The 27,442-nt window shown below is 44.4% G+C and overlaps 1 protein-coding gene across 3 annotated transcripts in view; it reads right to left on the bottom strand.

The window, feature by feature from the left end:
• LOC130297283 (lysosomal alpha-glucosidase-like) overlaps positions 1-27,442 on the bottom strand; it is a 260,565-nt gene that overhangs the window by 57,860 nt on the left and 175,263 nt on the right. For all 3 annotated transcript variants that reach the window (XM_056549592.1, XM_056549593.1, XM_056549594.1), the window contains 5 exons: positions 19,291-19,408; positions 19,075-19,208; positions 18,675-18,826; positions 17,969-18,117; positions 16,736-16,877 (listed from right to left, as the gene is read on the bottom strand). In XM_056549592.1, the coding sequence (XP_056405567.1) occupies positions 16,736-16,877; positions 17,969-18,117; positions 18,675-18,826; positions 19,075-19,208; positions 19,291-19,408 (695 nt within the window). The remainder of the gene's footprint in view (positions 1-16,735; positions 16,878-17,968; positions 18,118-18,674; positions 18,827-19,074; positions 19,209-19,290; positions 19,409-27,442) is intronic.

Here is a 27,442-nt window from a genome sequence, read left to right as displayed (position 1 = left end):
GAGCCACATTTATCCCAGGCCGCTTTATGGTGGCGCATCATATGTTGACGCAGGGCCGTGATGCCAACATTGCTACCCTGTCCACGCTTCACCTTCTGCCAACATATCTTGCATGTGGCTGTGTTAACTTCCTCCGGTTGCTTGATGAAAACTGCCAGACCGCCGAGTATATGATTTTACCACCAACAGTGCACAATAATTGACTGCTACTGCCGCCATCTCCAGGAACCCCTGTTCCACTACCTCCCGGGAAGGTAGGCTGCTGTGAAACAGGTGGCCTACCCCGGGCACACTTGGCTCCTGAATTTCCACTTCTGCCACTATGCTGACTGCCAACCATGCTGCCACCTTGCTGGCTCATCTGCTGCCTCATGGGCAACCTGCAACCCTTTTCTGCTGATGATGATTAAGCCCCCTCTGCACCGAGCTCCCAAGTGCGATCGGCTTCATCATCATCGAGTTCTGTCTGCATGTCATTGATGTCCTCCTCAGGTTCCTCAACAGTGTATGATTCAGGACCCTGAATGCTGGAAACACCACCTCCCACGTTACCCTCCTCATCAATAATTGCCCGCCTAGCGTAGGAAGCGGCAGATGTCTCCTCCACTTCTTGGCTGGGCAGTAGCTGCTGACTGTCGTCTAATACATCTTCCTCACTGAATAGTGGAGCGGAACCCACTGCGTAAGATACTTCTTTAGGGGAGGGAACAGCATAGGACAGAGGCAATTTTGGGACAGTGATTGCTCCCGGGCAATGCCAACTGAGGGTTGTGTCTGAGGAACCCACCAACTGTTGACTGGGGTATCAGATGTTACTTCTGATGAAGTGGATGACTGCTTCAACCAATCGATGACGACAGATGGGTTGTCGGTAGAGACACGACCGGTAGCTGATACCGGGAGCTCAGTCCTCTCACTGTGACTCGTGCTGCCACTCGCCCCTAGTCTGCTGCGACCTCTGCCTGAAGAATTTAGGCCTCTGCCACTCCTCTGTGCATGTCCTGGCACTTCTCTGCCTGACATACTTTTACAAGGGGAGTAAAATACACTTAACTACACATCTTTCACTGTATGTGGGCTTGTTGCAGATTAAACAGGTTCACAAAAGTACACTACTTAGATGTAGCCATGTGGTATTCACATATGCATAGACTGATTACTTTTGCCTGAACTTTCCCAGTATCTAGACTTGTTACAAATTTACAGATACAAAATAGACTGCTTTGATGTAGGTATATGAAATGCACTTATGAGGGCTGAAAAATGTGCAAAAATGAGTCTAAAACTCAAAGTTTTTTTAAAACACCAGCCAGTGAGTACTATTGATTGGACTTTCACAGTATGTAGGCCCTTCACAGATTAACAGGTACAAAATGGTACACTACTTAGATGTACGTATGCGGTATACACTGATGAGAGCAGAAAAATGAGCTACAATACGCCCAAAAAAGTATTTTTGTAGAACACCAGCTGGTGATTACTTTTGCCAGGACTTTCCCAGTATCTAGACTTGTTACAGATTTACAGATACAAAATAGTAGACTGCTTTGATGTTGGTATGTGGTATGCACGTATGAGGGCAGATAAATGCACTACAGTCCACTGAAAAAAAATATTTTTGCACAGCAGCAGGACACAACAGTGCAGCACCACAAAAAAAAGGGGGATTAAACCCTAAATTGCACTCTGTCACAGAGTGTTAAGAATTGTGTGAACTGGTTTTTATACAGTCTACAGACTAGTATAAGCAGCAGATGATTTCTTGTGGAAAAAATACACAGAATTGCGCTGAAAAATCTTTCCTGCCTCCTGTGATAAGGTTCATGAATTTCAGGCAGCTTGTTGATATGTATGAGGCAATGAAAAGCTATCTGCCCCTCTGATAAAATGCTGAATGAAGTGACTGGGAACTTACATAGTAACATAGTTCATAAGGTTGAAAAAAAGACCAGAGTCCATCAAGATCAACCTATAACCCTAATAAGTCCCTATTGAGTTGAGTTGATCCAGAGGAAGGCAAAAAACCCTCATACCAGAGGTAAAAATTCCTTCCCGACTCCAAATATGGCAGTCAGAATAAATCCCTGGATCAACCTTGTGTCCCTATAAATCTAGTTTACATAACCAGCAATGTTATTACTCTCCAAAAATGCATCCAGCCCCTTTTTGAACTCTATTACAGAGTTCACCATGACCACCTCCTCCGGGAGAGAATTCCACAGTCTCACTGCTCTTACAGTAAAGAACCCCCGTCTGTGCTGGTGTAGTGGCTGACGTCAAAATCCTTCTCAGTGACAACAAGCACTGCACTTCTCTCTGTCCACAAAGCTGATGTAACTAGCAGTTGGCAGTGGAACACTGTGGTACAGTCAATTCAGCATCTCCGTGTAACACACACAGACACACAGTCCGTCCTATCTCTGCAGTGTATATGGCATGAAATGAGCAGCCGCAAGATGGCTGCCGATTATATAGGGCTGTGACATCACAGGGGTCAATGAATGCTGATAGGCTGCATCCCGCATAGGATTCAGGGTCATCCCATGTGGATCCGCCATTTTAGGAGCCCTGGAGCCTGGAGCGCTGTAAAATGGAGTTTAATGAAGCGATTCGCACAATAGAATCACAGCGATATTCGCATTCGTTGCGAATCAAATAAATCATGAAATTCGTAATGAATTCGGGTTCGTCTGCTTCACATCGCTCATCTCTAATTGTCACTTTAAGCTTTAATGAGCAGTGGTGGATATAATCCAGGAAAAATAGGAATTACCATCGGGTGCTTCTCCTCCTAACACATACATAGGCAGCAGTCCATGTAGGGTTGACAGAGTATCTTTATTTGCAACTCAAGTTTCGAGCTCGTGCCCGCAGCACGGGCTTGAAACTTGAGTTGCAAATAACGATACTCTGTCAACTCTACATGGACTGCTGCCTATGTATTCCTAGGAGGAGAAGCGCCCGAAGGTAATTCCTATTTTTCCTGGATTCTATCCACCACTGCTCATCAATTATCCAGCCGACCGAGAGGGACCTGGAAAGGAAACCGTAGCTGCTGACCTCCACTTCATTTGCGATTCTATATGCCTGCAGAGGTGTTGTGCTCTAAGCACAATATTATCCGGTAAGCCTCCCATTTTTTGCGCACATTGAAGCCTAAACGATAAAACTGTCTGCACTAGGAGCACACCTGTCTTTGTCTTTTTATACTTTAAGCTTTAATAACTCTGGGATGCTTTTACTTATGAAGTTGATTCGTGACATATTCTACTTTATCATAGTGGTAAATTTTCGTCGATACTTGCATAATTTTTTGGTGAAAAATTCCAAACTCATAAAAAATTTGAGCATTTTGCATTTTTCTAACTCTGAAGCTCTCTGCTTGTGAAGAAAATACACAAATCAAATAAGTTATATATTGATTAACATCTACAATATGTCTATATTTGCATCATAAAGTTGACATGTTTTTACTTTTGGAAGACATCAGAGGGCTCCAAAGTTCAGCAGCAATTTTCCAATTTTTCACAAAATTTTCTAAATCGGAATTTTTCAGGCACCAGTTCAGTTTTGAAGTGGATTTGAGGGGTCTTCATATTAGAAATACCTCATAAATTACATTATAATAAATACAGCACCCTTCAAAGTATACAAAACGATATTCAGAACATTTGTTAACCCTTTAAGTGTTTCACAGGAATAGCAGCAAATTGAAGGAGAAAATTCAAAATCTCCATATTTTACACTAACTTGTAGACCCAGTTTTTGAATTTTTACAAGGGGTAAAAGGAGAAAATGCCCGCCCCCCCCAAATGTGTAACCCACTTTCTCTCGAGAAAGGAAATACTTCATATGTGAACGTAAAGTGCTCTATGGGTGCACTAGAGGGCTCAGAAGCGAAGGAGCGACAATGGGATTTTGGAGAGTGAACTTTGCTGAAATGGTTTTAGGGGGGCATGTTGCAGTTAGGAAGTCCCTATGGTTCCATAACAGCAATAACAAAAATAAAAAAAAAAAAAAAAAAAAAAAACACATAGCATACTATTTTGGAATCTACACCCCTCAAGGCACGTAAGAAGGGGTACAGTTAGCCTTAACAACCCACAGGTGTTTGACAACTTTTCGTTAAATTTGGATGTGTAAATGAAAAAAAAAATATTTTCACAAAAATGCAGTGTAAATTAAAAAGGTTTTTGTTTTCACTAAAATGCTGTTTCCCCCCCCCCCAAATTAACTATTTTTACAATAGGTTATAGTAGAAAATGCCCCCCAAAATTTGTAACCCCATTTCTTCTGAGTATGGAAATACCCCATGTGTGGACGTCAAGTGCTCTGCAGGCGCACTACAATGCTCAGAAGAAAAGGAGCTTTTGGAGAGAGAATTTGTTTGGAATGTAAGTCAGGGGCCATGTGCATTTACAAAGCCCCCCATGGTGCCCGAACAGTGGACCCCCCCCCCCACATGTGACCCCATTTTGGAAGCTACACCCCTCACAGAATTTAATAAGGGGTGCAGTGAGCATTTACACCCCACTGGTATTTGACAGATCTTTGGACCAGTGGGCTGTGCAAATTAAAAACTACATTTTCATTTTCATGGACCACTGTCCCAAAAATCTGTCAGACACCAGTGGGTGTAAATGCTCACTGTACCCCTTAATACATTCTGTGAGGGGTGTAGTTCCAAAATGGGGTCACATGTGGGGGGGGGGGGGGGGTCCACCGTTCTGGCACCATGGGGGCTTTGTAAACGCACATGGCCTTCAATTCCAGCCAAATTCTTTCTCCAAAAGCCAAATGGCGCTCCTTCTCTTCTGAGCCCTGAAGTTCACTCAAAGAGCACTTTACATCCACATGTGGGGTACTTATATACTCAGAAGAAATGGGGTTACAAATTTTTTTTGAAAATGAAAAATTTGGGATAACACCAGCATTTTAGTGAAAAATTTTAAATTTTATGTTTTCAACGAAAATTCTTCAAACACCTGTGGGAAGTTAAGGCTCACTATACTCCCTGTTACGTTCCTTAAGGGGTGTAGTTTCCTAAATGGGGTCCCGTGTTATTTTTTTTTTTTTTCGTTTATGTCAGAACCGCTGTGCAAATTACCTCAAATGTACATGGCGCTCTATCACTCCTGAGCCTTGTTGTGCGCCCGCAGATCATTTTACGTCCACATATGGGGTATTTCCGTACTCAGGAGAAATTGTGTTACAAATTTTGGGGGTCTTTTTTCCTTTTTCCCCTTTTGTGAAAATAAAAAGTATGGGGCAAAACGAGCAAGTTACTGTAAAAATTAAATTTTTTTTACAATAACATGCTGGAGTAGACCACAACTTTACCTTTTCATAAGGGATAAAAGGAGAAAAAGCCCCCCCAAAATTTGTTAGGCAATTTCTCCAGAGTATGGAAATACCCCATATGTGGTCCTAAACTGTTGCCTTGAAATACGACAGGGCTCGGAAGTGAGAGAGCGCCATGCACATTCAAGGCCTAAATTAGGGATTTGCATAGGGATTGACATAGGGGTATTCTACACCAGTGATTCCCAAACAGGGTGCCTCCAGCTGTTGCAAAACTCCCAGCATGCCTGGACATGCCCGACTTCTAGGGGCGGGCAGAGCGGGGGAATCTGAACTTTAACCCCCCCAGTCAGCGATCACTGTGATTGGTCCACAGGGACCAATCACAGCGATCGTTGACCAGGACCATCCACAGATGGTCCTGGGGGGGCTTGCAGAAGTTGTCTCAGGACGCGCAGGCTTGTCCTTAGACGGCAACCGGTTAAAGTTGCACGTACAAAACAAAAAGAGATTTTTTTTATGCTTACGGTAAAATCGCTTTCTCGAAGGATCCATTGTGGGATACAGACCATGGGGTGTATGCTGCTGTCACTAGGAGGCTTGACACCATGGCAACAAAAAAAGTTGGCTCCTCCCAGCAGGATATACCCGCCTCCAGGCCACTTAGCTAATCAGTTTTAGTCCCAGAGCAATAGGAGAGGACCGACAGGTCAAGGAAAAACACGAACTGTCCGAGAACCAGAAGAAAAAGTATAACTGAACACACCCTCGGACAGACAACCAAAGAAGAACCCAAAAAGGGCGGGAGTTGTGTCCCCCAATGGATCCTTCTAGAATGAGATTTTACGGTATGCATAAAAAATCTCCTTTTCTCTATCGGCTCCATTGGGGGACACAGACCATGGGACGTACCAAAGCCGTCCCTTGGGTGGGTAGAAAAGAACCGGTTAGGCAGACAGCTGAATCACCGCTGCCTGCAGCACCTTCCAGCCCAGACTAGCATCAGCCGATGTGAAGGTATGAACCCGGTAGAACCTCGAGAAAGTGTGCAAAGACGACCAGGTAGCCGCTTTGCAAATCTGCGAGGCCGAGGCCTTGTTCTGGAGAGCCCAGGATGCACCAACAGAACGGGTAGAATGAGCCAAAACCCTGAAGGGAGGGATCTTCCCTCTACAGCGATAAGCTTCCGAAATGGCAGACCGGATCCACCGAGAAATGGTGGCCTTGGAAGCAGGTTGTCCCTTACGACGACCTTCCGTAAGAACGAAAAAGGAATCGCACTGACGAAAGGAAGAGGTGACAGAGGTGGGACCTAACGGCCCGCACCACATCCAGTTTGTGGATGAGAAGGAGCAGGACAAAAAGGACGGAAGGACAATGTCCTCATTGAGATGAAAAGCCGAAACGACCTTAGGCAAAAAGGAAGGATCTGGCCGGAAGACAACCTTGTCCTGGTGAATCACCAGAAACTGAAACAAATACAAGAAACGCCACTTTCCAAGAAAGGAGGTGCAGGGACACCTCCCTAAGAGGTTCAAAAGGGTCACCTTGGAGGACCCCCAGAACCAGGTTTAAGTCCCAAGGGGGAGAAGGTGACCGATAAGGAGGGGCAGCATGCGCCACTCCTTGAAGGAAGGTCCGGACATAAGAATTGGAAGCCAGAGGACGCTGAAAAAGAATAGAAAGGGTCGAAACCTGACCCTTAAGGGAACTGAGAGACAACCCCTGTTCCAATCCTGACTGCAAAAAGGAGAGAAGACGGGGAACGGAAAAAGTAACAGAAGAAAAGGTCTGAGCTTCACACCAACGAAAATAAGACCGCCAGGTACGGTGGTAAATTTTCGCAGAGGAGGGGCTTGCGAGCCGAGCATGGGGCGAATGACTTGGGAAGAGAAACCCCGGGCTCTCAAAACCGCGGTCTCAACCGCCACACCGTCAAATGCAGCGACTGTAAATTGGGATGGCAAAGAGGACCCTGAGACAGCAGGTCCGGACGAAGTGGAAGGCGTAACGGAGCGTCGTCCAGGAGCCTGACTACGTCGGCGTACCACGTCCTTCAGGGCCAGTCTTGAGCTACTAGAATGGCGGGAACACCCTCCACTTTGAGCTTCCTAAGAACCCTGGGAAGGAGCGGAAGGGGAGGGAACAGATAGGGCAGAGCAAGCCCCGCCCAAGGAATAACTAGGGCATCCACGGCTAGCACCAGAGGGTCCCGGGACTTGACACAAATGGAGGAATCTTCCGATTGTGTCAAGACGCCAAGAGGTCCACGTCTGGAGCGCCCCAGAGGTCGAGGATCTGCGTGAAGACCTCCGGATGCAGAGACCAATCGCCGGGGTCGACTGAGGCCCGGCTTTGGAAGTCCACTTCCCAGTTGAGCACTCCCGGAATGTGAATCGCTGAAATGGCCGGAACCTTGTGTTCCGCCCAGAGGAGGATCTTTGTCACCTCGGCCATGGCTGCCGAGCTGAGCGTGCCGCCCTGCCGATTGATGTAAGCCACGGCCGTGGCGTTGTCCTGCTGGCGTTGTCCTACGCGGACAGGGCGGGTCTGAAGCAGGGACTCCCAATGAAGAAGACACAGTCAGTTCCAAGATGTTTCTCGGAAGAAGGGCTTCTCGGGGAAACCAGAGGCCTTGAACCGTCCGGTCCCTGAACACACCGCCCCAGCCAGACAGACTGGCATCTGTTGTGACCACCTGCCAGTGGAGGGGAAGATATGATCTCCCCTGAAGAAGAAGGGGGGAGCGGAGCCACCAGAGCAGAGACTGACTGATCCAACGAGGGAGAACAATCTTGCGATCGAGAGACAGAGGAGGCCTGTCCCACCGGGAGAGAATCGCCAGTTGAAGGGGGCGGTAATGAAACTGGGCAAAGGGTACGGCCTCCATGGCCGCCACCATCCGACCCAAGACTTCCATGCAAATGCGGATGGAAACTGGGACCTGGGCCGAAGAGAGCGGACTCCTGACAGGAGAGTAAGACGTTTGTCCGGCGGAAGGCAAATCCGGGCAGAGGCCGTGTTGAATTGAAGCCCCAAGAAGATCAGAGATTGGGTGGGAGAGAGGACAGACTTGTCCCGGTTGACCATCCACCTGAAGCGAACCAAGGTCTGGAGAGTGAGAGTCACATTCTCCAGAGTCTGGACACTGGTGGGAGCCTTGATGAGAAGGTCAAAAATGCCCCTCCGGAACCGCAAAGCGGAGGTACCACTGATGGTCGGGAAATATTGGAACATGGAGGTAGGTATCCTTGATGTCCACCGAAGAAAGAAACTCCCCTTGTTCCATGAATGCCACTACTGAACGGAGAGATTCCATTCGGATGTGGCGGATGAGAAGATGACGGTTGAGACGCTTGAGTTCCCGAAAATGTTCCCTGGAAGGAACGGGGACAATGACTCCTTGGAGAAGCAGGGACTGGAGGGCCTCCCGAAACTGCTTCGCAAGTGAAGGAGATCGGGGGCCCGGGACTGAAAAAAAAAAATCGACCCCTCTTACGGGAGGCAAATTCGACACGGTATCCGTTGGACACCACGTCCCTGACCCAGGAGTCCTGAGTGTGTGTGGTCCAGACTAGGGATCGACTGATATCGTTTTTTAGGGCCGATACGATAATCGGTGGAGGTTAGGGCCGATAGCCGATAACTTATACCGATATTCCGGTATAAGTTATCTGCTATTTATCCCCCCGCGACACCGCTGCAGATCATTGATTTAAAGCGGGCGCTTTAAATCAATGCACTGCAGTGGCTTTTGCTGTGCCATAGGCCACCGCCGCCACCACCCGCTTCTCTCCCCCTGCCTGTCCGGGGGTCCTGAGACCTATCACCGCCAACGCTACCCCCGCCGCACCGCACCGCACTCGCGACCGCCCCCCCCGACCCGCCGCACCGCGACCGACCCCGCACCCAACAGGTTTTATAATTACCTGTTCCCGGGGTCCACTCTACATCTGGCTCCGGTGGCGTTCTCCTGAACTGCCACTGTGCTCAATGACGGTGACGTCACGTCACTCGTCATTGCGCACAGCGTAACGCAGGACGCAGCAGGAGCAAGAAGTAGCGTGGGCTCCGGGAACAGGAAATTATAAAACCGGGGATGGGGGAGGCAATGGGTGTGGTGCGGTGGGTGGTGCGACGAGGTGCGGCGGGTAGTGGGGGCGGTCGAGGTGCGGTGTGGCGGGTAGTGGGGGGCCGTCGCGGTGTGGTTGGGGCGGGGGGCCGGGCATTATCGGCTAGCTAATTGGCGATACCGATAATGCCCAAAATCGTGATTATCGGCCGATAATATCGGCCATACCGAGAATCTGTCGATCCCTAGTCCAGACATCTCAAAAGAATAAGAGACAACCTCCCACCCGAGAAATCTGCGGGTGGGGGCTTTCCTTCATGCGGAAGTGGGTTTGCGGTTGCCCGATTTGGCCGCAAAACGGACGGAACGGGTGGTGTCTGACTTCCAAGACGGGCGCACCCAGAATAAGGGAGCCTTCTTGTCTCGCGAAGGCGCCTGCCCAGACCCTTTATTGGGGCCAAAAGTCCGAAAGGACCGGAAAGAAGAGGACTTCCTCTGGGAAGTAGTGCAAGACTTATTTTGAGGTAATAAGGAACTCTTGCCTCAGAGATAATCTCGTTAAGGCGCTTGCCAAAAAGACGGGAACCAGTAAAAGGAAGCTCTGTGAGAGACCTATTGGAGGCGGCATCCGCCTTCCAAGCCACATGGAATGGCGGAGGGCCGCTAGGTTCCCAACAGCAAAGGCAGCACAGCGGGCTGACTGCATAGAAGCTGTACACAGAAAGTCCCCTGCTTTAGAGCATTGGAGAATCAGAGCAGATAGATCCTCCGCGGAGGATCCCACCAGGATACCCTGACGGAGTTGGGAACACCAAACCGTAAGGGCCTTGGACACCCAGGCAGAGGCGAAGGTGGGAAGAAGGGAAGAGCCTGCTGCTTCAGAGGCAAACTTCGCTAAGGACTCTACCTTCTTGTCTGCCGGATCCCTGAAGGCAGCCGCGTCTGCTAGCGGCAGTGTAGTAGTCTTAGAGAGGCGGGAAACTGGTGGATCCACCGAAGGAGGGGAAGTCACCTTTGAGACAAGGTCCTTGGCGAATGGATACCGTGCTTGAACCTTCTTTGTTCCCGGAAACCTCTTGTCAGGATGTCTCCATGCATATTCCAGAAGGGTGACAAAACTCAGCGTGAGAGCTGAACATTTGAGGTGCTGGTTTAGCACGATGAAAGGATACTTCAGGAGTCATGTCCGAAAATCCTGGGTCCTCTAAGTGAAAGGTGTCTCTTATGGCCGCAACCAATGAGTTCACCGTATCAGCTGTATCCCAGCGGTCCTTTGAGTCAGATGCCGATTCGGAAGCCTCGTCCGCAATTTCCCCAGGATAACGTGAACGAGTGGAGGCAGCCCTGGGGAGGGAGACACCGATCGGGTACGCGGCTCTGGAGAGGCAGAGCGGCGACCCCGGGAACGTCCTCTGGAGGAGAGACTTTTGTGACCAGTCTTCAGTCAATATAGATGACTAAAACGTAACTGCACTTTGGACACTCAATTTGAGGACGAAGCTCTCAAATTAACACAACAATTCTTGGAAAAAGGCTATCCCCAACAAGTTTTGGATAAATCTTTTTTAAAAACAAGGGATTTGGATAGAACCTCCTTTTTTACAGACTCGAGAGACCCGGTGATGACAGAATCGGATATTAAAATCATTCTACCTTTTAATAAAGATTATAGAACAATTGAAAGAATTTAAAAAAAGCATTGGCACCTTTTAAAAAATGATAAAATAATTGGTCAACCTATACCACTGAATCCCCCTATAGTGTATACAAAAGCGGCCAACTTAGGTATCCAAATAGCGCCTACAATTAAACCCCCTTCCAATAAAATGTCATCAAATTGGTGGAACATGTCTCAACTGTAAAACTACAAAATTTTCAAGGAAAACTTTGGAAGTAGTCTCTACATCTAATGGATATATACACAAAAGCAAAGATTGCCTCACATGCAACAGTAAAAGTGTCATTTATCTGATTGAATGCAACTGTGGAAAACAATATATAGGACGAACCAAACGCCAACTAAGAATAAGAATATCTGAACACATTTACAATATTAAAAAAGGTAATAAATCCCACCCACTGTCATTACACTTTCATGAATCACATAACAATAACTCCTCTGATTTCTTTTTTTGCATTACAGTCAGTTAAAAAATGTTGGAGAGGTAGTGACCCCATTCCTCGTCTATCTAGGGCAGAAGCGAGGAAGATTTTCGAATTTGACTCCATGGTCCCTAAGGGCCTCAACGCAGAGATGGAACTTTTTGGATTTCTAGAAGACTGCTTTTGTTGGGTTCTCTCCCATGTCCCATCATCGTCTGGTCGCATATCGACACCATGATGCGCCCTGGGGAGAACCCCGCGTAGGCATTGTACTTCTATGTAATTGATTCATATTATATCTTTATGATATGTCTTTTTATTTAACTCTTTTCATTGTAATATATATGTATACATCTTTTCTGTAGTTCTTTACAGTACTCATTATGGTTTTTTGCTGTACATATCCTTTACTTTTTCCTCACTCTGCCTATTTCATTTTTTATTTATATTTTTTATATATTATTTTATTTATTATTTTTTATATATTAATTTTTATTTAATTTTTATATTTTTGTATCTATTTTTTATTTTTTTTAATTTTATTTATTATTTTTTTATTCTTTATTATCTATTATTTTTTATTTTTATTATTTATTATTTTTTGTTATTGTTATTTTTTATATATATTTTTTATCTTATTATTTTTTATTTATTTTTTTATTTTAATTTTTACACTTGCGCACCATTATAAATTTTCTCAGCTTCATCTATTTGTTTACTTTACTTCTATACACACATTCTATGAGTATTCATCTTTATATACACTTTTCCATTATTTTACTTTTATATACTCATTCTATGAGTATTCATCATACACTATTTTTTTAATCCCCAACTCCTTTTCACACATATCCCTTACACTGTTTTCCTTACCCTGCTTTATGTGTGTGTGTGTGTGTATATATATATATATATATATATATATATATATATATATATATATATATATATGTATATGTGTGTGTGTGTGTGTGTGTGTGTGTGTGTGTGTGTGTACATATACATTATTTCCCTTTTTTCACTGATCCACATTTAGCATACATTTCCAATTCTCATATATATTTATTCTCTTTTCTACATTCTTATTCCCATATTCCACTACTCCGGGTTTCTCCTTGTACTGTCACTTTCCCACACCCACTAATGACATCACTTACATTTTCATTATATATACCTGCATGCCATCCACTAGCCCTTTTTCTAATATATCAAGGCTACTGAGGAATACCACAATTGTGGTGAAACGCGTTTAGCCTCAATCTTTAAGCATTGCCACAACCATCTTTTATTTATATCAGCCACCAAGTCAGCCAATACCGCCTTGCCAGCGCTGCAGTACCCAGACTCGTGGCCCACTACTGAGTAGCGCGCTATTCACACCACGAGGACGCCGGCTCACAGCCGATCGCTACTCCTTAGGCCGACAGGCGAGTAGTGCCCAGCATAACTCCCTTCACCCACTGACTCATATTGGATGCCGGCTCTATACATCACAGAGAACAACAGCGCATCATTTGGGACCAACGTACCTCCACATACGCTTTCCCGGAGGAACCCCTGCACCTATGCCAGGTTGGTGGTTGCCCTCGTTTTAGTCCGTGCAGGCGCTGATTCATCCCAGTCTCCAGGAGTCTGACGCTCCGGAGACAGTCAGCTGCCGTACAACACGGTGAAGACTACAAATAAGGTACCGCTCTGAATGTCCTATACTGTGATCGTTCTTTGAAGTAAAGTAGGGGGCATAACTGTATCGCTCATCTCATCTGCTATATTTAACGGACACTTTGTATCCATTTTGTTACCAATACAGTACATTGGCTTCATGAGATGAACAATTCCAACGACTGTGGCCGCTAAAATAGACTAGAACTATCACACTGACTTTGGCCATTGGCTGCTATCTTATATACAATATTTTATAAGCAATTATTTTTATAAGAAGGTTGGCAATCTATCATTTACAAGAATTTTTATAAGTTAATTTTTTTAAGCATATCTCTAATACCTGGGCAAGGGCCCTGCCCAGGTGTTTTAATATTATTTTTTTTATTATTTTCACTTAATAAATGTACATGATTGTTTAAGTTTTATTTTGCAGGTATTTTTATTATCACTTTAATCAAGATAGGATTACTGTAGTCAGCATTAGTTTAATTTCCATACTTTTATTTGTGACCTACTATCTGTCAATTTGTCCACATCTTTTATCTCCACCTTTTGCTTCTCCCTTTCTATTTTTTCTCTTTTTCACTCTTTTCAATATCCTTGAGGACTGGTCATATAATTTCTTCATTATATTTATCTACTATTTATACCCAGAACTGTATCTATAACAAGGGGGCATCCTCTACTTCTATTAGAAAGAAGGTTTTTACACCAGCACAGATGGGGTTCTTTACTGTAACTGAGACTATGAAACTCTCATGATGAACTCAATAAAATTGTTCAAAAGGGGCGCGGTTAAATTTCTTGAGATTAATAACATTAGAGGTTATATGCTTATAGGGAAAGAACGTTAATCCAGGGATTGCCATATACACTGCTCAAAAAAAAAATAAAGGGAACACAAACAACACAACGTAACTCAATCACACTTCTGTGAAATGACACTGTCCACTCAGGAAGCAACACTGATTGACAATAAATTTCACATGCTGTTGTAAAAATGGAACAGACAACAGATGGAAACTATAGGCAATTAGCAAGACACCCCCAATAAAGGAGTGGTTCTGGAGGAGGTGACCACAGACCAAAACATCAGCCAGGAAGCATAGGAACTGAGAATTGGTCACTTTTGAATGCTGGTGGTGCTTTCACTAGTGGTTGCATGCGACGGAGTCTACAACCCCCACAAGTGGCTCAGGTTAGAGATGAGCGAACTTCCAGTAAATTCGATTTGTCATGAACTTCTCGGCTCGGCAGTTGATGACTTATCCTACATAAATTAGTTCAGCTTTCAGGTGCTCCGGTGGGCTAGAAAAGGTGGATACAGTCCTAGGAAAGAGTCTCCTAGGACTGTATCCACCTTTTCCAGCCCACGGGAGCACCTGAAAGCTGAACTAATTTATGCAGGATAAGTCATCAACTGCCGAGCAGAGAAGTTTGTGACAAATCGAATTTACTGTAAGTTCACTCATCTCTAGCTCAGGTAGTGCAGCTCATCCAGGATGGCACATCAATGCGAGCTGTGGCAAAAAGGTTTGCTGTGTCGGTCAGTGTAGTGTCCAGAGCATGGAGGCGCTACCAGGAGACAGGCTAATACATCAGGAGATGTGGATTAGGCCGTAGGAGGGCAACAACCCAGAAGCAGGACCGCTACCTCCACCTTTGTGCAAGGAGGAGCACTGCCAGAGCCCTGCAAAATGACCTCCAGCAGGCCACAAATGTGCATGTGTCAACTCAAACTATCAGAAACAGAATCCATGAGGGTGGTATGGGGGCCTGAAGTCCACAGGTGGAGGTTGTGCTTACAGTCCAACACAGAGCAGGATGTGTGGCATTTGCCAGAGAACACCAAGATTGGCAAATTCGCCACTGGTGCCCTGTGCTCTTCACAGATGAAAGCAGGTTCACACTGAGCACATGTGACAGACATGACAGAGTCTGGAGACGCCGTGGAGAACATTCTGCTGCCTGCAACATCCTCCAGCATGACCGGTATGGCGGTGGGTCAGTAATAGTGTGGGGTGGCATTTCTTTGGGGGGGGGGGGGCCGCACAGCCCTCCATGTGCTTGCCAGAGGTAGCCTGACTGCCATTAGGTACCATGATGAGATCCTCAGACCCCTTGTAAGACCATATGCTGGTGGGGTTGGCCCTGGGTTCCTCCTAATGTAAGACAATGCTAGACCTCATGTGGCTGGAGTATGTCAGCAGTTCCTGCAAGAGGAAGGCATTGATGCTAGGGACTGGCCCGCCTGTTCCCCAGACCTGAATCCGATTGAGCACATCTGGGACATCATGTATCGCTCCATCCACCAACACCACATTGCACCACAGACTGTCCAGGAGTTGGCGGATGCTTTGGTCCAGGTCTGGGAGGACATCCCTCAGGAGATGATCCCCCACCTCATCAGGAACATGCCCAGGCATTGTAGGGAGGTCATACGGGCACTTGGAGGCCACACACTACTGAGACTCCTTTTGACTTGTTTTAAGGACATTACATCAAAGTTGGACTATGTTGAATGTAAAGACGAAAATATTTCTTACAATTACAACAAAAGAGTAGGTCTGGTACCACTACTGTTAACGCATACAGAAAGCAATGATATGAGAAATACAGTTCAGCTAATGTAGGTTTCTGTAGGTTTTCTGTAGGTTTCCAATGTGGTTGCTATGGGTGATGGCGGTGCTCATATCGAGAAAGGTCCAGTGGTACAGCATACTCTTGACAAGTAGAAAAAGTAGATAAAGCACTCACCGCAGCCAGATATACAGCAACTCTGTTCAGATTTATTCCAAAATTGGATCGATACAAACAATGCGGACAGACACACAGGGAGCAGTGATGGAAGAGGTGAGGCGGGGGCGTGACAAAGGGGTGGTAACCGGTTTCACGCACTGAGGCGCTTCCTCTGGCCCACGCTGAAACCGGTTACCACCCCTTCGTCACGCCCCCGCCTCAACTGTTCCATCACTGCTCCCTGTGTGTCTGTCCGCATTCTTTGTATCGATCCAATTTTGGAATAAATCTGAACCGAGTTGCTGTATCTCTGGCTGCGGTGAGTGCTTTATCTACTTTTTCTACTTGTCAAGAATTTCATACAATTAGTTCATTCATTCAGATCTAGGAAGTGTTCCCTTTATTTTTTTGAGCAAAGTATTAGAGTCGGGAAGGAATTATTCCCCCTGGTATGGGGCAATTGACATCAGTCTCTTAAGGTTTTTTTTTGCCTTCCTCTGGATCAACACAGTAGGGACACAGTAGGGACACAGAAGGGATATAGGTTGAACCTTATGGACAATTGTCTTTTTTCAATCTTATGTTACTACATTACCAAGTATTACAAAATCTTTACATACTGTTATCACAATCTGTCCACAGCATTTAAGGGGTTAAACAACCAGTAGTGGAGCTAAGCCTGCCAAGTCCCCATGAACTCGATATGGGCCTGTGCCACCTTATTCTAAACCAGTCATGAAAAGGGGACATGCTTGAATAAGGCCTCTTAAGCACAGCCACAAAAAGGGGTATTGGTGGTCATTAAGAGGTTAAAGTACAGTGTGTGAAGAAAAAAAAAAAATAGAAAGCACTCACCGTTTGAAGTGCATACCATGTTCCTGCAGGAAAGTATCCATTAACATCAGTCTTTCCCTGCTCAAGGACTGGGGTGATAAGTAGTGCATCTCCCCAAAGGAACTGCCGGTCAATTGTCCAAGTGTTTTGGTCAGTAGGAAACCTCAAAAAAACAAAAATGAAAAACAAAATTTTAAAACTATTGAATAATGTTATTACTTTCTCTGGTCAAGGAGGTCAGAGCCTAGCCAGAGCATCATTAAAACAGCACGTCTGTGGGGTGTTCCTGGTATGCAGTAGTTAGGACAATCAGTAAACCAGCAATATGATCATGGACTCCCCAGGCTTATTGATTCATGTCTGGTCTGGTCCCACAGAAGAACTGCTGCAGCAAAAATTTCCAACAACATTAAAGCTAGAAACCATGTCAGTACACACAGTGCATTCCAGACTGGTGGTATGTTAGTTAATCAACTCATTTTACTAGACCAGAAGTTGTCAGACTTCAGAATTTTAATTAGTGAAACAGCATGAAGGGACCACAGAGGGGGAGGAGGAAGAGGGCAGGTTATCAGGTGCTGGCCTGCTACTGGCCAGAGTTCTCCCTAAGGGCATGTTCACACTGCGGAATCTCCGCTCGCAGAATTCCACGAGCAGAGATTCCATCTGGTGGCCGCCCCCGAAAATACTTCTGCGGTAGGACCGCACAGTCCTAACGCAGAAGTACTGCTGTCACCATTGACGGCTATCCAGTGCTCGCAGACTTCCGCGCAAAGAATGAACATGTTCCTTCTTTTCGCTGAACAATTTCAACAGCGGAATTGTCCGAATTCAACAGCGGAAATTCCTCAGTGTGAACAGGTCCCGCAGAAGACCCATTCACACTGATGGCAATGTTCACTGCACGGAATTCCACAGTGTGAACGTAACCTAAAAGTATGGGTACAGGAAGTCTAGTGTGTTCTGCTGGCAAACTGCTGAGAGGTGGACACAACCTCTGATACACAAAGGAATGCAAAGAGCTGCGAATTTGGAAAAGGGTGCTGGGACACAGCATGACAAGGGGAGGAGTAAAAACAGTCACCACTCAGAAGTTCATACATTAAACGACCAGGCTGTTTTATAATTTTCACACCAAAATATAGCTACACTTCAACATTCCTCAGCACTGTAATCTGGGAAGCAACAGCATTCACAGCTATTTGTAAGAGTCTTTAATGTAGAACGGCACAATGCTATAAAAAAAATACATACTCGAGAAAAAGTGCACGGGCAACAGTCTCTCCCAGAATGTGAGCCTTATGAAACAATGTATAAAGGTATGGAAGCAGTGAATATCGTATGTGCAAAGCATTCCTTATGGCTTCTTGAGATTCCTTGCAAAAAACATATGGTTCTTGTGCCTGAAATAAAGAGAACATTTACTACAAAAAAAACTCTTATTTGGTTTAAAAAATTAAGTTACAAAAATTTAAAATAAGGGATATAATATTTAATTATAATAGGTATCAGATTACAGCCTAGGTATTTTCTTATGCACTTGAATGAAGATGGAGAAAAGATCGGCGACTCACCACTTGTAGCTTGCAGAATTTCTTCTTTATTAAAAAATACTCACAAACATGTAGCAGGGAAGAGAGGGTAGTGGCCATGGCCGGAGGAAGCACATTGGATGGCGACCAAGCTCCGTTTTGCACAGACTATGTGCTTCCTCCGGCCATGGCCACTACCCTCTCTTCCCTGCTACATGTTTGTGAGTATTTTTTAATAAAGAAGAAAAGTGGTGAGTCGCCGATCTTTTCTCTTCATCTTCATTCAAGTGCATATGAACCTCTATTTGTGATCTGAGCACCACCATTAGCACATTAAGTGGTCCACTACCATCTATTATCCATATCCTCACACTGGGACAGTGCAGTGCCGTGCTACTTTTGTTTTTTGTTTTTAGGTATTTTCTTACCCGAGCATCACGATTATTATGATTTCTCATAAATGGGTAAAAAGCACCAAGTTGACTCCATCGCACACATAACTCTTCAGTTGTATTCCCAATGAAACCACATATATCTGCCCCAACCAAAGGGATGCCATAAATGTTTGAAAGTAATATTGCTGAAAAAGTGTAAGACAACAGAGAAGTGTTTATATTCTTGGTAATTGTACATTTTTGTTTTGTATCAGGCGATATTTATCAAATCATGTGCAGAGGGAAAGTGGAGCAGTTGCCATAGCAACCAGTTTGCTGCTTCTTTCATTTTTTTTATGAAAGAAGCAATCTGATTGGTTGCTATGGGAAACTGTGCCACTTTTCCTCTGCACAGGTTTTAACAAAAAAAAATAAAAAATCTCCCTTATCCTACCTGGTACTGAGTAGTAGAGCTGCTCCCAGGTGCTCTCCACATCACCTGTCCAATGACCTGCATAGTGCCCATGACTGGAAAATGTGGATCTGGATATCACAAAAGGACGCTTTCCCCGGATCTTCACCATAGCACTAGCAAAAGGTATAAACATTGGTCATAACACAGACAGTAAGATAGATCTATAGTACCAACATTTTCTCTGCTTCCACTTACTGGTAGGATGCTACTGCCTCAGACAGTCCATATAGATTGTGAAGGTTATAATGTGAAGAGATATGTTGCTGACTTGATGCACAGATTGTAGCATGCCTTAATGTACCTCCCACTACAGCTGTAACAAAAATAAATAAAATATAAAACTACCACCATTGTTCTTAACCACTTAAGGACTCAGCCCATTTTAACCTTAAAGGAGAACTCCAGAACATAAAAATTGTCCCCCATAGTACCGGCAGTAAAAAAAAAATAAAGATGTACATACCTTCCTCCGCTCCCCCGGGGCCTCCGATAACTGGCTCCGGTCTCCGCCGCGACGTGACCCCATTTTGGAAACTACACTGAGCATTTACGACCCACAGCTGTCTGGCAGATTTTTGGAACAGTGGTCCGTGAAAATGAAATATGTAATTCCAAAGATCTGTCAAACGCCAGTGGGGTGTAGTTTCCAAAATGGGATCACATGTGGGGGGGGGGGGGTTCCACTGTTCTGGCAGTACGGGGGGCTGTAAACGCACATGGCCCCTGACTTCCATTCTAAACAAATTCACTCTCCAAAAGCTCAATCGCGCTCCTCCTCTTCTGAGCATTGTAGTTCGCCAGCAGAGCACTTGACGTCCACACATGGGGTATTTCCATACTCAATGGGGTTACAAATTTTGGGGGTCACTTTCTACTATTACCACTTGTAAAAATGTAACATTTGGGGGAAAAAACTGCATTTTACACATCCAACTTTAACAAAAAGTCATCAAACACCTGTGGGGTGTTAAGGCTCACTGTACCCCTTGTTCCTTGTGGGGTGTAGTTTCCAAAATAGTATGCCATGTGTTTTTTTTTTTTTTTTTTTTTTTTTCTGTTCTGGCACCATAGGGGCTTCTTAAATGTGACATGCCCCCCAAAAACATTTTCAGAAAAACTCACTCTCCAAAATCCCACTGTCACTCCTTCCCTTCTGAGCCCTCTATCTTTCCTTACTCGAGAGAAATTGGGTTACACATTTTAGGAAGATTTCTCTCCTTTTCCCCTTGTAAAAATTCAAAAACTGGGTCTATAAGAACATGCCAGTGTAAAAAAATTAAGATTTAGAATTTTCTCCTTCAATTTGCTGCTATTCCTGTGAAACACCTAAAGGGTTAACAAACCTTTTGAATGTCATTTTGGATACTTTGAGGGGTGCAGTTTTTATAATGGGGTGCATTTGTGGGGTATTTCTAATATGAAGGCCCTTCAAATCCACCTCAAAACTGAACTGGTCCCTGAAAAATTTCGATTCTGAAATTTTTTTTAAAAATTGGAAAATTGCTGCTATACTTTGAAGCCCTCTGATGTCTTCCAAAAGTAAAAACATGTCAAATTTATGATGCAAACATAAAGTAGACATATTGTATATGTGAATCAATATATAATTTATTTGGAATATTCATTTTTCTTATAAGCAGAGAGCTTCAAAGTAAAAAAAAAAAATGCTAAATTTCAAATTTTTTAATCATATTTTGGAATTTTTCACCAAGAAATGATGCAAATATCGAAAAAATTTTACCACTAACAAAGTAGAATATGTCACAAAAAATAAATAAATCTCTGAATCAGAATGCAAGGTTAAAGCATCCCAGAGTTATTAATGCTTAAAGGGGTACTCCGGAGAATTTTTATTTTTTCTTTTTTTTTTTTTTTTTTTAATCAACTGGTGCCAGAAAGTTAAACAGATTTGTAAATTACTTTTATAAACAAAAAACTAATCCTTCCTTTACTTATTAGCTGCTGAATACTACAGCGGAAATTCTTTTTGAAACACAGAGCTGTCTGCCGACATCATGAGCACAGTTCTCTCTGCTGACATCTCTGTCCATTTTAGGAACTGTCCAGAAAAGCTCTGGACAGTTCGTAAAATGGACAGAGATGTCAGCAGAGAGCACTGTGCTCATGATGTCATAAGACAGCTCTGTGTTTCAAACGGAAAAGAATTTCCACTGTAGTATTCAGCAGCTAATAAGTACAGGAAGGATTAAGATTTTTTAATAGAAGTAATTTACAAATCTAGAAAACAGCAAGTAGCCAGCGGTAAAAGAACTTCACTTTATTTCACGATCAGACATCAGTAAAAGCACTCAAACGGCAGTCCATAAAAACAGGAACGCTGAAACATGCATGACGACATTTCTGGTCTTGTGACCTTTATCAAATGCAATGAACTGGTGGTATGGGATGAAATATATGGGATCAAGACAGGTGTAAGCAATAGGGACTGCTGATGGTGGAGGAGGAGTAAAACTTCCAAACCTCCAACCAAAATATACACCAGTTAACCCCCTTGAAACCTCCTGAAGGGACCCATGATCCAGATTAAAGGGGTACTCCAGTGAAAACCTTTTTTCTTTTAAATCAACTGGTGGCAGAAAGTTAAACTCATTTGTAAATGATACAATGAAAGAGAGGTAGCGTGCACAGAGACGGTAAGGGGCGCTCAGAGGCATCTGAGCGCCCCTTACCATCTCTGTCTATGTCGTGGTGATCCCGGACCTCAGGCCTGCAGCTGTCTACCCGCGGTGAGTGCACGCTACCTCTCTTTCATTGTATTGTTTGATACTTTATCTAGTGTGTGCACCCCGCAGGTGCTGCGTTGTTACTTATCGGGTCCGGAGGCTGCCAGTGTACACCAGCGGTATTGTATATCTGCATGTTTAGCTGCACAGTGTGCTCCCTCCTCCTCCAGTGGCTTAAGGTTATTTGTAAATTACTTCTTTTAAAAAATCATAATTCTTCCTGTACTTATTAGCTGCTGAATACTACAGAGGAAATTCTTTTCTTTTTGGAATGCTCTCTGATGACATCACGAGCACAGTTCTCTCTGCAGACATTATTATAATAATAATGCTTTATTTATTGTTGTCCTTAGTGGGATTTGAACCCAAGTCTCCAGCACTGAAAGGCAGCAGTGCTAACCACTAAGCCACCATGCTGCACTTAGCATACATCTGCTATGCATGGTTGCTAAAATGGACAGAGATGTCACCAGAGAGCACTGTGCTTGTGATGTCATCAGTGTTCCAAAAATAAAGTAATATCCTCTGTAGCATTCAGCAGCTAATAAGTACTGGAAGGATTAAGATTTTTTTTATAGAAGTAATTTACTAATATGTTTAACTTTCTGCCACCAGTTGATTTAAAAGAAAAAAGGTTTTCCCCGGAGTATCCCTTTAAGTTGCAAAATATAACGAATCTAAACAAAGAAAAAACTGAACACAGGAAAAAATGCAGGAGGACATAAATGAATGAGATAAGCAGAGGTGTGAATAGGTACCTAAAAACAAAACTGAACAAAGTCAGTAGATGTTAATAGTGGAGGATAAGATCGGTTTTGAGATTTAACCCTTGCGGGAAGGATGTATGCAATAGTTAAATCCAATATACTTCTCTTGAACAAAGGATTTTTTCCCGATCCCCTCCTCTATCAGGTACACTGACAGTTTCTATGCCCTGAAAACGGAAATTGCTCACGTCACCGGAATGGATCTCTTTAAAATATTTGGACACTGCAGATATGTTCATATTCATTGTGGACTTGGCCCCTCTCAAATGTTCTTGAACTCTTTTTTTTAATAGATCTGATAGTGCTGCCTATGTATGATAATTTACACATGTCACACCATATGTGGTAAACTCCAAATGTGGTCTGGCAATTGATAAACTGTTTAATTTAAAACTTTTTGCCATCTTTGCCAGTGACTTCACTGGATTTAACAGCATATTTGCATGTGACACAGCGGGCCAAGCCGCACTTGAAAAAAACGCACATAGACAACCACGGATCTGGGTGTACTTGTAGATCACAGACTACAGAATAGCATGAAATGTCAGGCTGCTGCTTCCAAAGCAAGCAGGATATTGTCATGTATCAAAAGAGGCATGGACTCGAGGGACAGGGACAGAATACTCCCCCTTTATAAAAGCATTGGTACGGCCTCACCTGGAATATGCTGTTCAGTTTTGGTCACCTGTCCATAAAAGGGACACTGTGGAGCTGGAAAGGGTGCAGAGATGCGCAACTAAACTAATATGGGGCATGGAACATCTTAGCTATGAGGAGCGATTAAAGGAGTTACAATTGTTTAGTCTTGAGAAGAGACGTTTAAGGGGGGATATGATAAACGTATATAAGTATATTAATGGCCCATACAAAAAATATGGAGAAAAACTGTTCCAGGTTAAACCCCACCAAAGGACGAGGGGGCACTCCCTCCGTCTGGAGAAGAAAAAGTTTAGTCTCAAGGGGCGACACGCCTTCTTTACCATGAGAACTGTGAACTTATGGAACAGTCTACCTAAGGAACTGGTCACAGCAGGAAAAATTAACAGCTTTAAAACAGGATTAGATACATTCCTGGAACAAAACAACATTAATGTTTATGAAGAAATATAAAATCCCATCTCTTCCCCAATATCGCGCCACACCCCTACCCTTCAATTCCCTGCTTGAGCTTCATGGACATATGTCTCTTTTCGACCGTACTAACTATATCATGTGAATTGGGACCTTTACGTAAAGGCAGAACACTAGGGGATAACAAGTTCCCCAAACTCGGTGCTCGTCGGGTAGAAAAATTACAACCATACTGAAGGAATTTGCCAAGAGATGGATCTTGTTGTAAAACAGGTAGATGTTTAGGTAGGATAGCCACGATTACTTAATCTGATGCAAATGTTATTACTTTCGGCTAGGAACGCTTGTGTGGTAGAACAATTTCTTTTAGCTCTGGTGAATTCACCAACCGGTACTGCTAGAACTGTGTGTTTGGGATGACAAGATTCTGCCCGTAGTATTGTGTTACCAGCAGTTGGTTTTCTATAACTAGAAGTGTAGATGCTATTGTCATTGATAGTAAGTTGAATATCTAAAAAAAGGGGTGTCTGTATGATGCCAAGAATACGTGAAAAAGAGATTGTGACAGTTATTATTCAAATAATCCACAAATTGTTTAGCTTCTGATTCAGAAGAACGCCAGATGACAATGACGTTATCTACATAGCGTCCAAACCAGACTATGCTATAGAAAAATGGATTATTGTCACCAAAAACGTATTGCAATTCAACCCAAAATACAAATAAATTTGCAACAGATGGAGATGATTTTGTGCCCATTGAAGCTCCTGTTTTTTGTATGAAAAACTCATTTTGAAAAGAAAAATAATTATGAGATAAAATAAATGCCAAGGTGTCCAAAATAAATGTATGTAAGTCTGAGCTGTATGTAGAGAATTGTTGTATGATGTCTGAAATGGCCTGCAAGGAGAGAGAGTGTGGTATGGATGAGTATAGGGATTCAATGTCCAGAGTTAACCATGAATAAGAACCATCACACTTGATTCCATCTAAGATGGAAAGCAAGTGTTTGGTATCTTTAATGTGACTAAGACAAAGAGATACCAGTGGCTGTAACAAAGAATCCAGCCACTGGCAAATCCGTTCATTTAAAGAACCGATTCCCGCCACGATGGGACGCATAGGTGGCGGGAATCTGTTCTTGTGGATTTTGGGAAGTGAATGAAAAGCTGGAATAATGGGATTTTTTACTGGCAAGTAATCAAATTCTAGTTGAGAAATGACATGAAGAGCCAACCCATCTCTTAGCAAAACCTCCAGATCTCTACAAAAATTATCAGTAGGATCACATGCAATTTTACAGTACGTTTGTGTGTCGCACAGTATCTCTCTGTTAAGAGCACAGTATAAATCAGTGTCGATACACACTACTGCACGTACTGTAAGGCTGACATTATCCCTTAATTCCTTAAGTGCTCTCCTCTCCGACGGCAATAAATTGTCGCGACCTTCATAACAGCTATGACTTTTTAAATGAACCAATTGCTGCATAAACATATCCTGAAATTTGTCCATAACCGGACTTCTAGAATGAATGGGGTAAAAATCAGGTTTTGAAGCCTGGGGAAGAGGAAACCTCAGCTGATCGTCCCAAAGCCTCAAACTCCAAACACCTTAGTTGGCTGTTCTTTACATGAGTTACACAAAATTATGACAATGATGATATCACCCATGTAGCTCATAATTTTTCTAACTTCACAATCACTGGCATCAAAATGTTTCTTTTAAGTAAGTGCTCTGATAAATTTATTAACATCAACAATAGTATCAAACACATTGAAATGAAAAGTGGGTGAAAAACCGAGACCTTTGGCTAACACCTGTAACTGTGGTTTGCTAAGAATAACTGGAGTCAAATTGACAACATCTGAACAAGGTTCTATTTGTATCGGCTTTTGTTGTCCCGAGCGGACCTTCTTAGACCAATGTTTCCTCCCCCCTCTCCGCCGTCGTTTTTTTAAACCGGCCGACGAGAGGTGGAGGAGGGATTGGGACTCCGATTAGAGCTCACATGATCAGATGCATCAAATGTATTAGACATGGAGTCAGAAGTTTCTGACTCCAATTGTCCAAAGGTAACGCAGGAGGTTTTATTTCCCTGTTCTCCTTTGTTTGGTCTATTAAAAGACTTTTTTTTTTAGGATAGATTTGGTGGGTATAACCTTATCCCAGGATCCCCAAGCATAAACTTTATCCGATTTAAAATCATGTACCGTATATACTCGAGTATAAGCCGACCCGAGTATAAGCAGAGACCCCTAATTTCAACCCAAAATCCCAGGAAAAGTTATTGACTCGAGTATAAGCCTAGGGTGGGAAATACATCATCCCCCCCTGTCATCATCCAGACCCGTCATTAACATCCTCATCATCATCACCGCCTGTCATCATCCAGACCCTCATCATCATCACCTGTCATCATCCCCTTGTCATCATCCCCCCCCCCTTCATCATCATCCCACACACCCCCCCCTTCATCATCCCACCCCCCCCTTCATCATCCCACCCCCCCCCTTCATCATCCCACACACCCCCCCTTCATCATCCCACCCCCCCCCCTCCATCATCCCACCCCCCCCCTCCATCATCCCATCCCCCCCCCTCATCATCCCCCCCCCCTCATCATCCCCCCCCCCTCATCATCCCCCCCCCCTCATCATCCCCCCCCCCCCTCAATCATCCCACCCCCCCTTAATCATCCAACACCCCCCCCCCCTTCATCATCCTCTTCTCATCATCCGCCCTCAGTGGTCTTCAACCTGCGGACCTCCAGAGGTTTCAAAACTACAAAAAACTCCCAGCAAGCCCGGGCAGCCATCGGCTGTCCGGGCTTGCTGGGAGTTGTAGTTTTGAAACCTCCACAGGTTGAAGACCACTGCGGCCTTCAACATCATCCAGCCCCCTCTCACCCCCCTTTAGTTCTGTACAGTACTCACCTCCGCTCGGCGCTGGTCCGGTCCTGCAGGGCTGTCCGGAGAGGAGGTGGTCCGGTGGGATAGTGGTTCCGGGCTGCTATCTTCACCGGGGGCGCCTCTTCTCCGCGCTTCCGGCCCGGAATAGAGGCGTTGCCTTGACAATGATGCAGAAGTACGTTGGCAATGAACGTACCTCTGCGTCGTTGTCAAGGCAACGTGACTATTCTGAGGCCGGGCCCGAAGCGCTTAGAAGAGGCCTCCCCGGTGAAGATAGCAGCCCGGAACCACTATCCCACCGGACGACCTCCTCTCCGGACAGTCCTGCAGCACCGGACCTGCGCCGAGCGGAGGTGAGTACTGTACAGAACTAAAGGGGGTGAGAGGGGGCTGGATGATGTCGAAGGCCGCAGTGGTCTTCAACCTGCGGACCTCCGGAGGTTTCAAAACTACAACTCCCAGCAAGCCCGGACAGCCGATGGCTGCCCGGGCTTGCTGGGAGTTGTAGTTTTGAAACCTCTGGAGGTCCGCAGGTTGAAGACCACTGCGGGTGGAGAGTTCACTCGAGTATAAGCCGAGGGGGGTGTTTTCAGCACGAAAAATCGTGCTGAAAACTCGGCTTATACTCGAGTATATACGGTAAGTCCCGTTGAAATTTAAGTCTCTTAGAGTCCTTGATAATTTGTTCCAACTTGGCAATGTTTTCCTTCAATCTAGCGTCAAATTCCCACACCAAAGGCTTAGCTGCATGCGATATCAGTTGTTCCTGAGTTTTTTTTAATGTCCATCTTGACCTGGGCAAGAGTCCCGTTCAGCACAGTTCTCTCTGCTGACATCTCTGTCCATTTTTGGA

This window comes from Hyla sarda, chromosome 13 (assembly GCF_029499605.1).
Source record: "Hyla sarda isolate aHylSar1 chromosome 13, aHylSar1.hap1, whole genome shotgun sequence".
In the NCBI taxonomy this organism is placed as follows: Eukaryota; Metazoa; Chordata; class Amphibia; order Anura; family Hylidae; genus Hyla; species Hyla sarda.
Note: the sequence above shows the minus strand (reverse complement) of the source record. Positions and strands in the feature narration are given on the sequence as shown.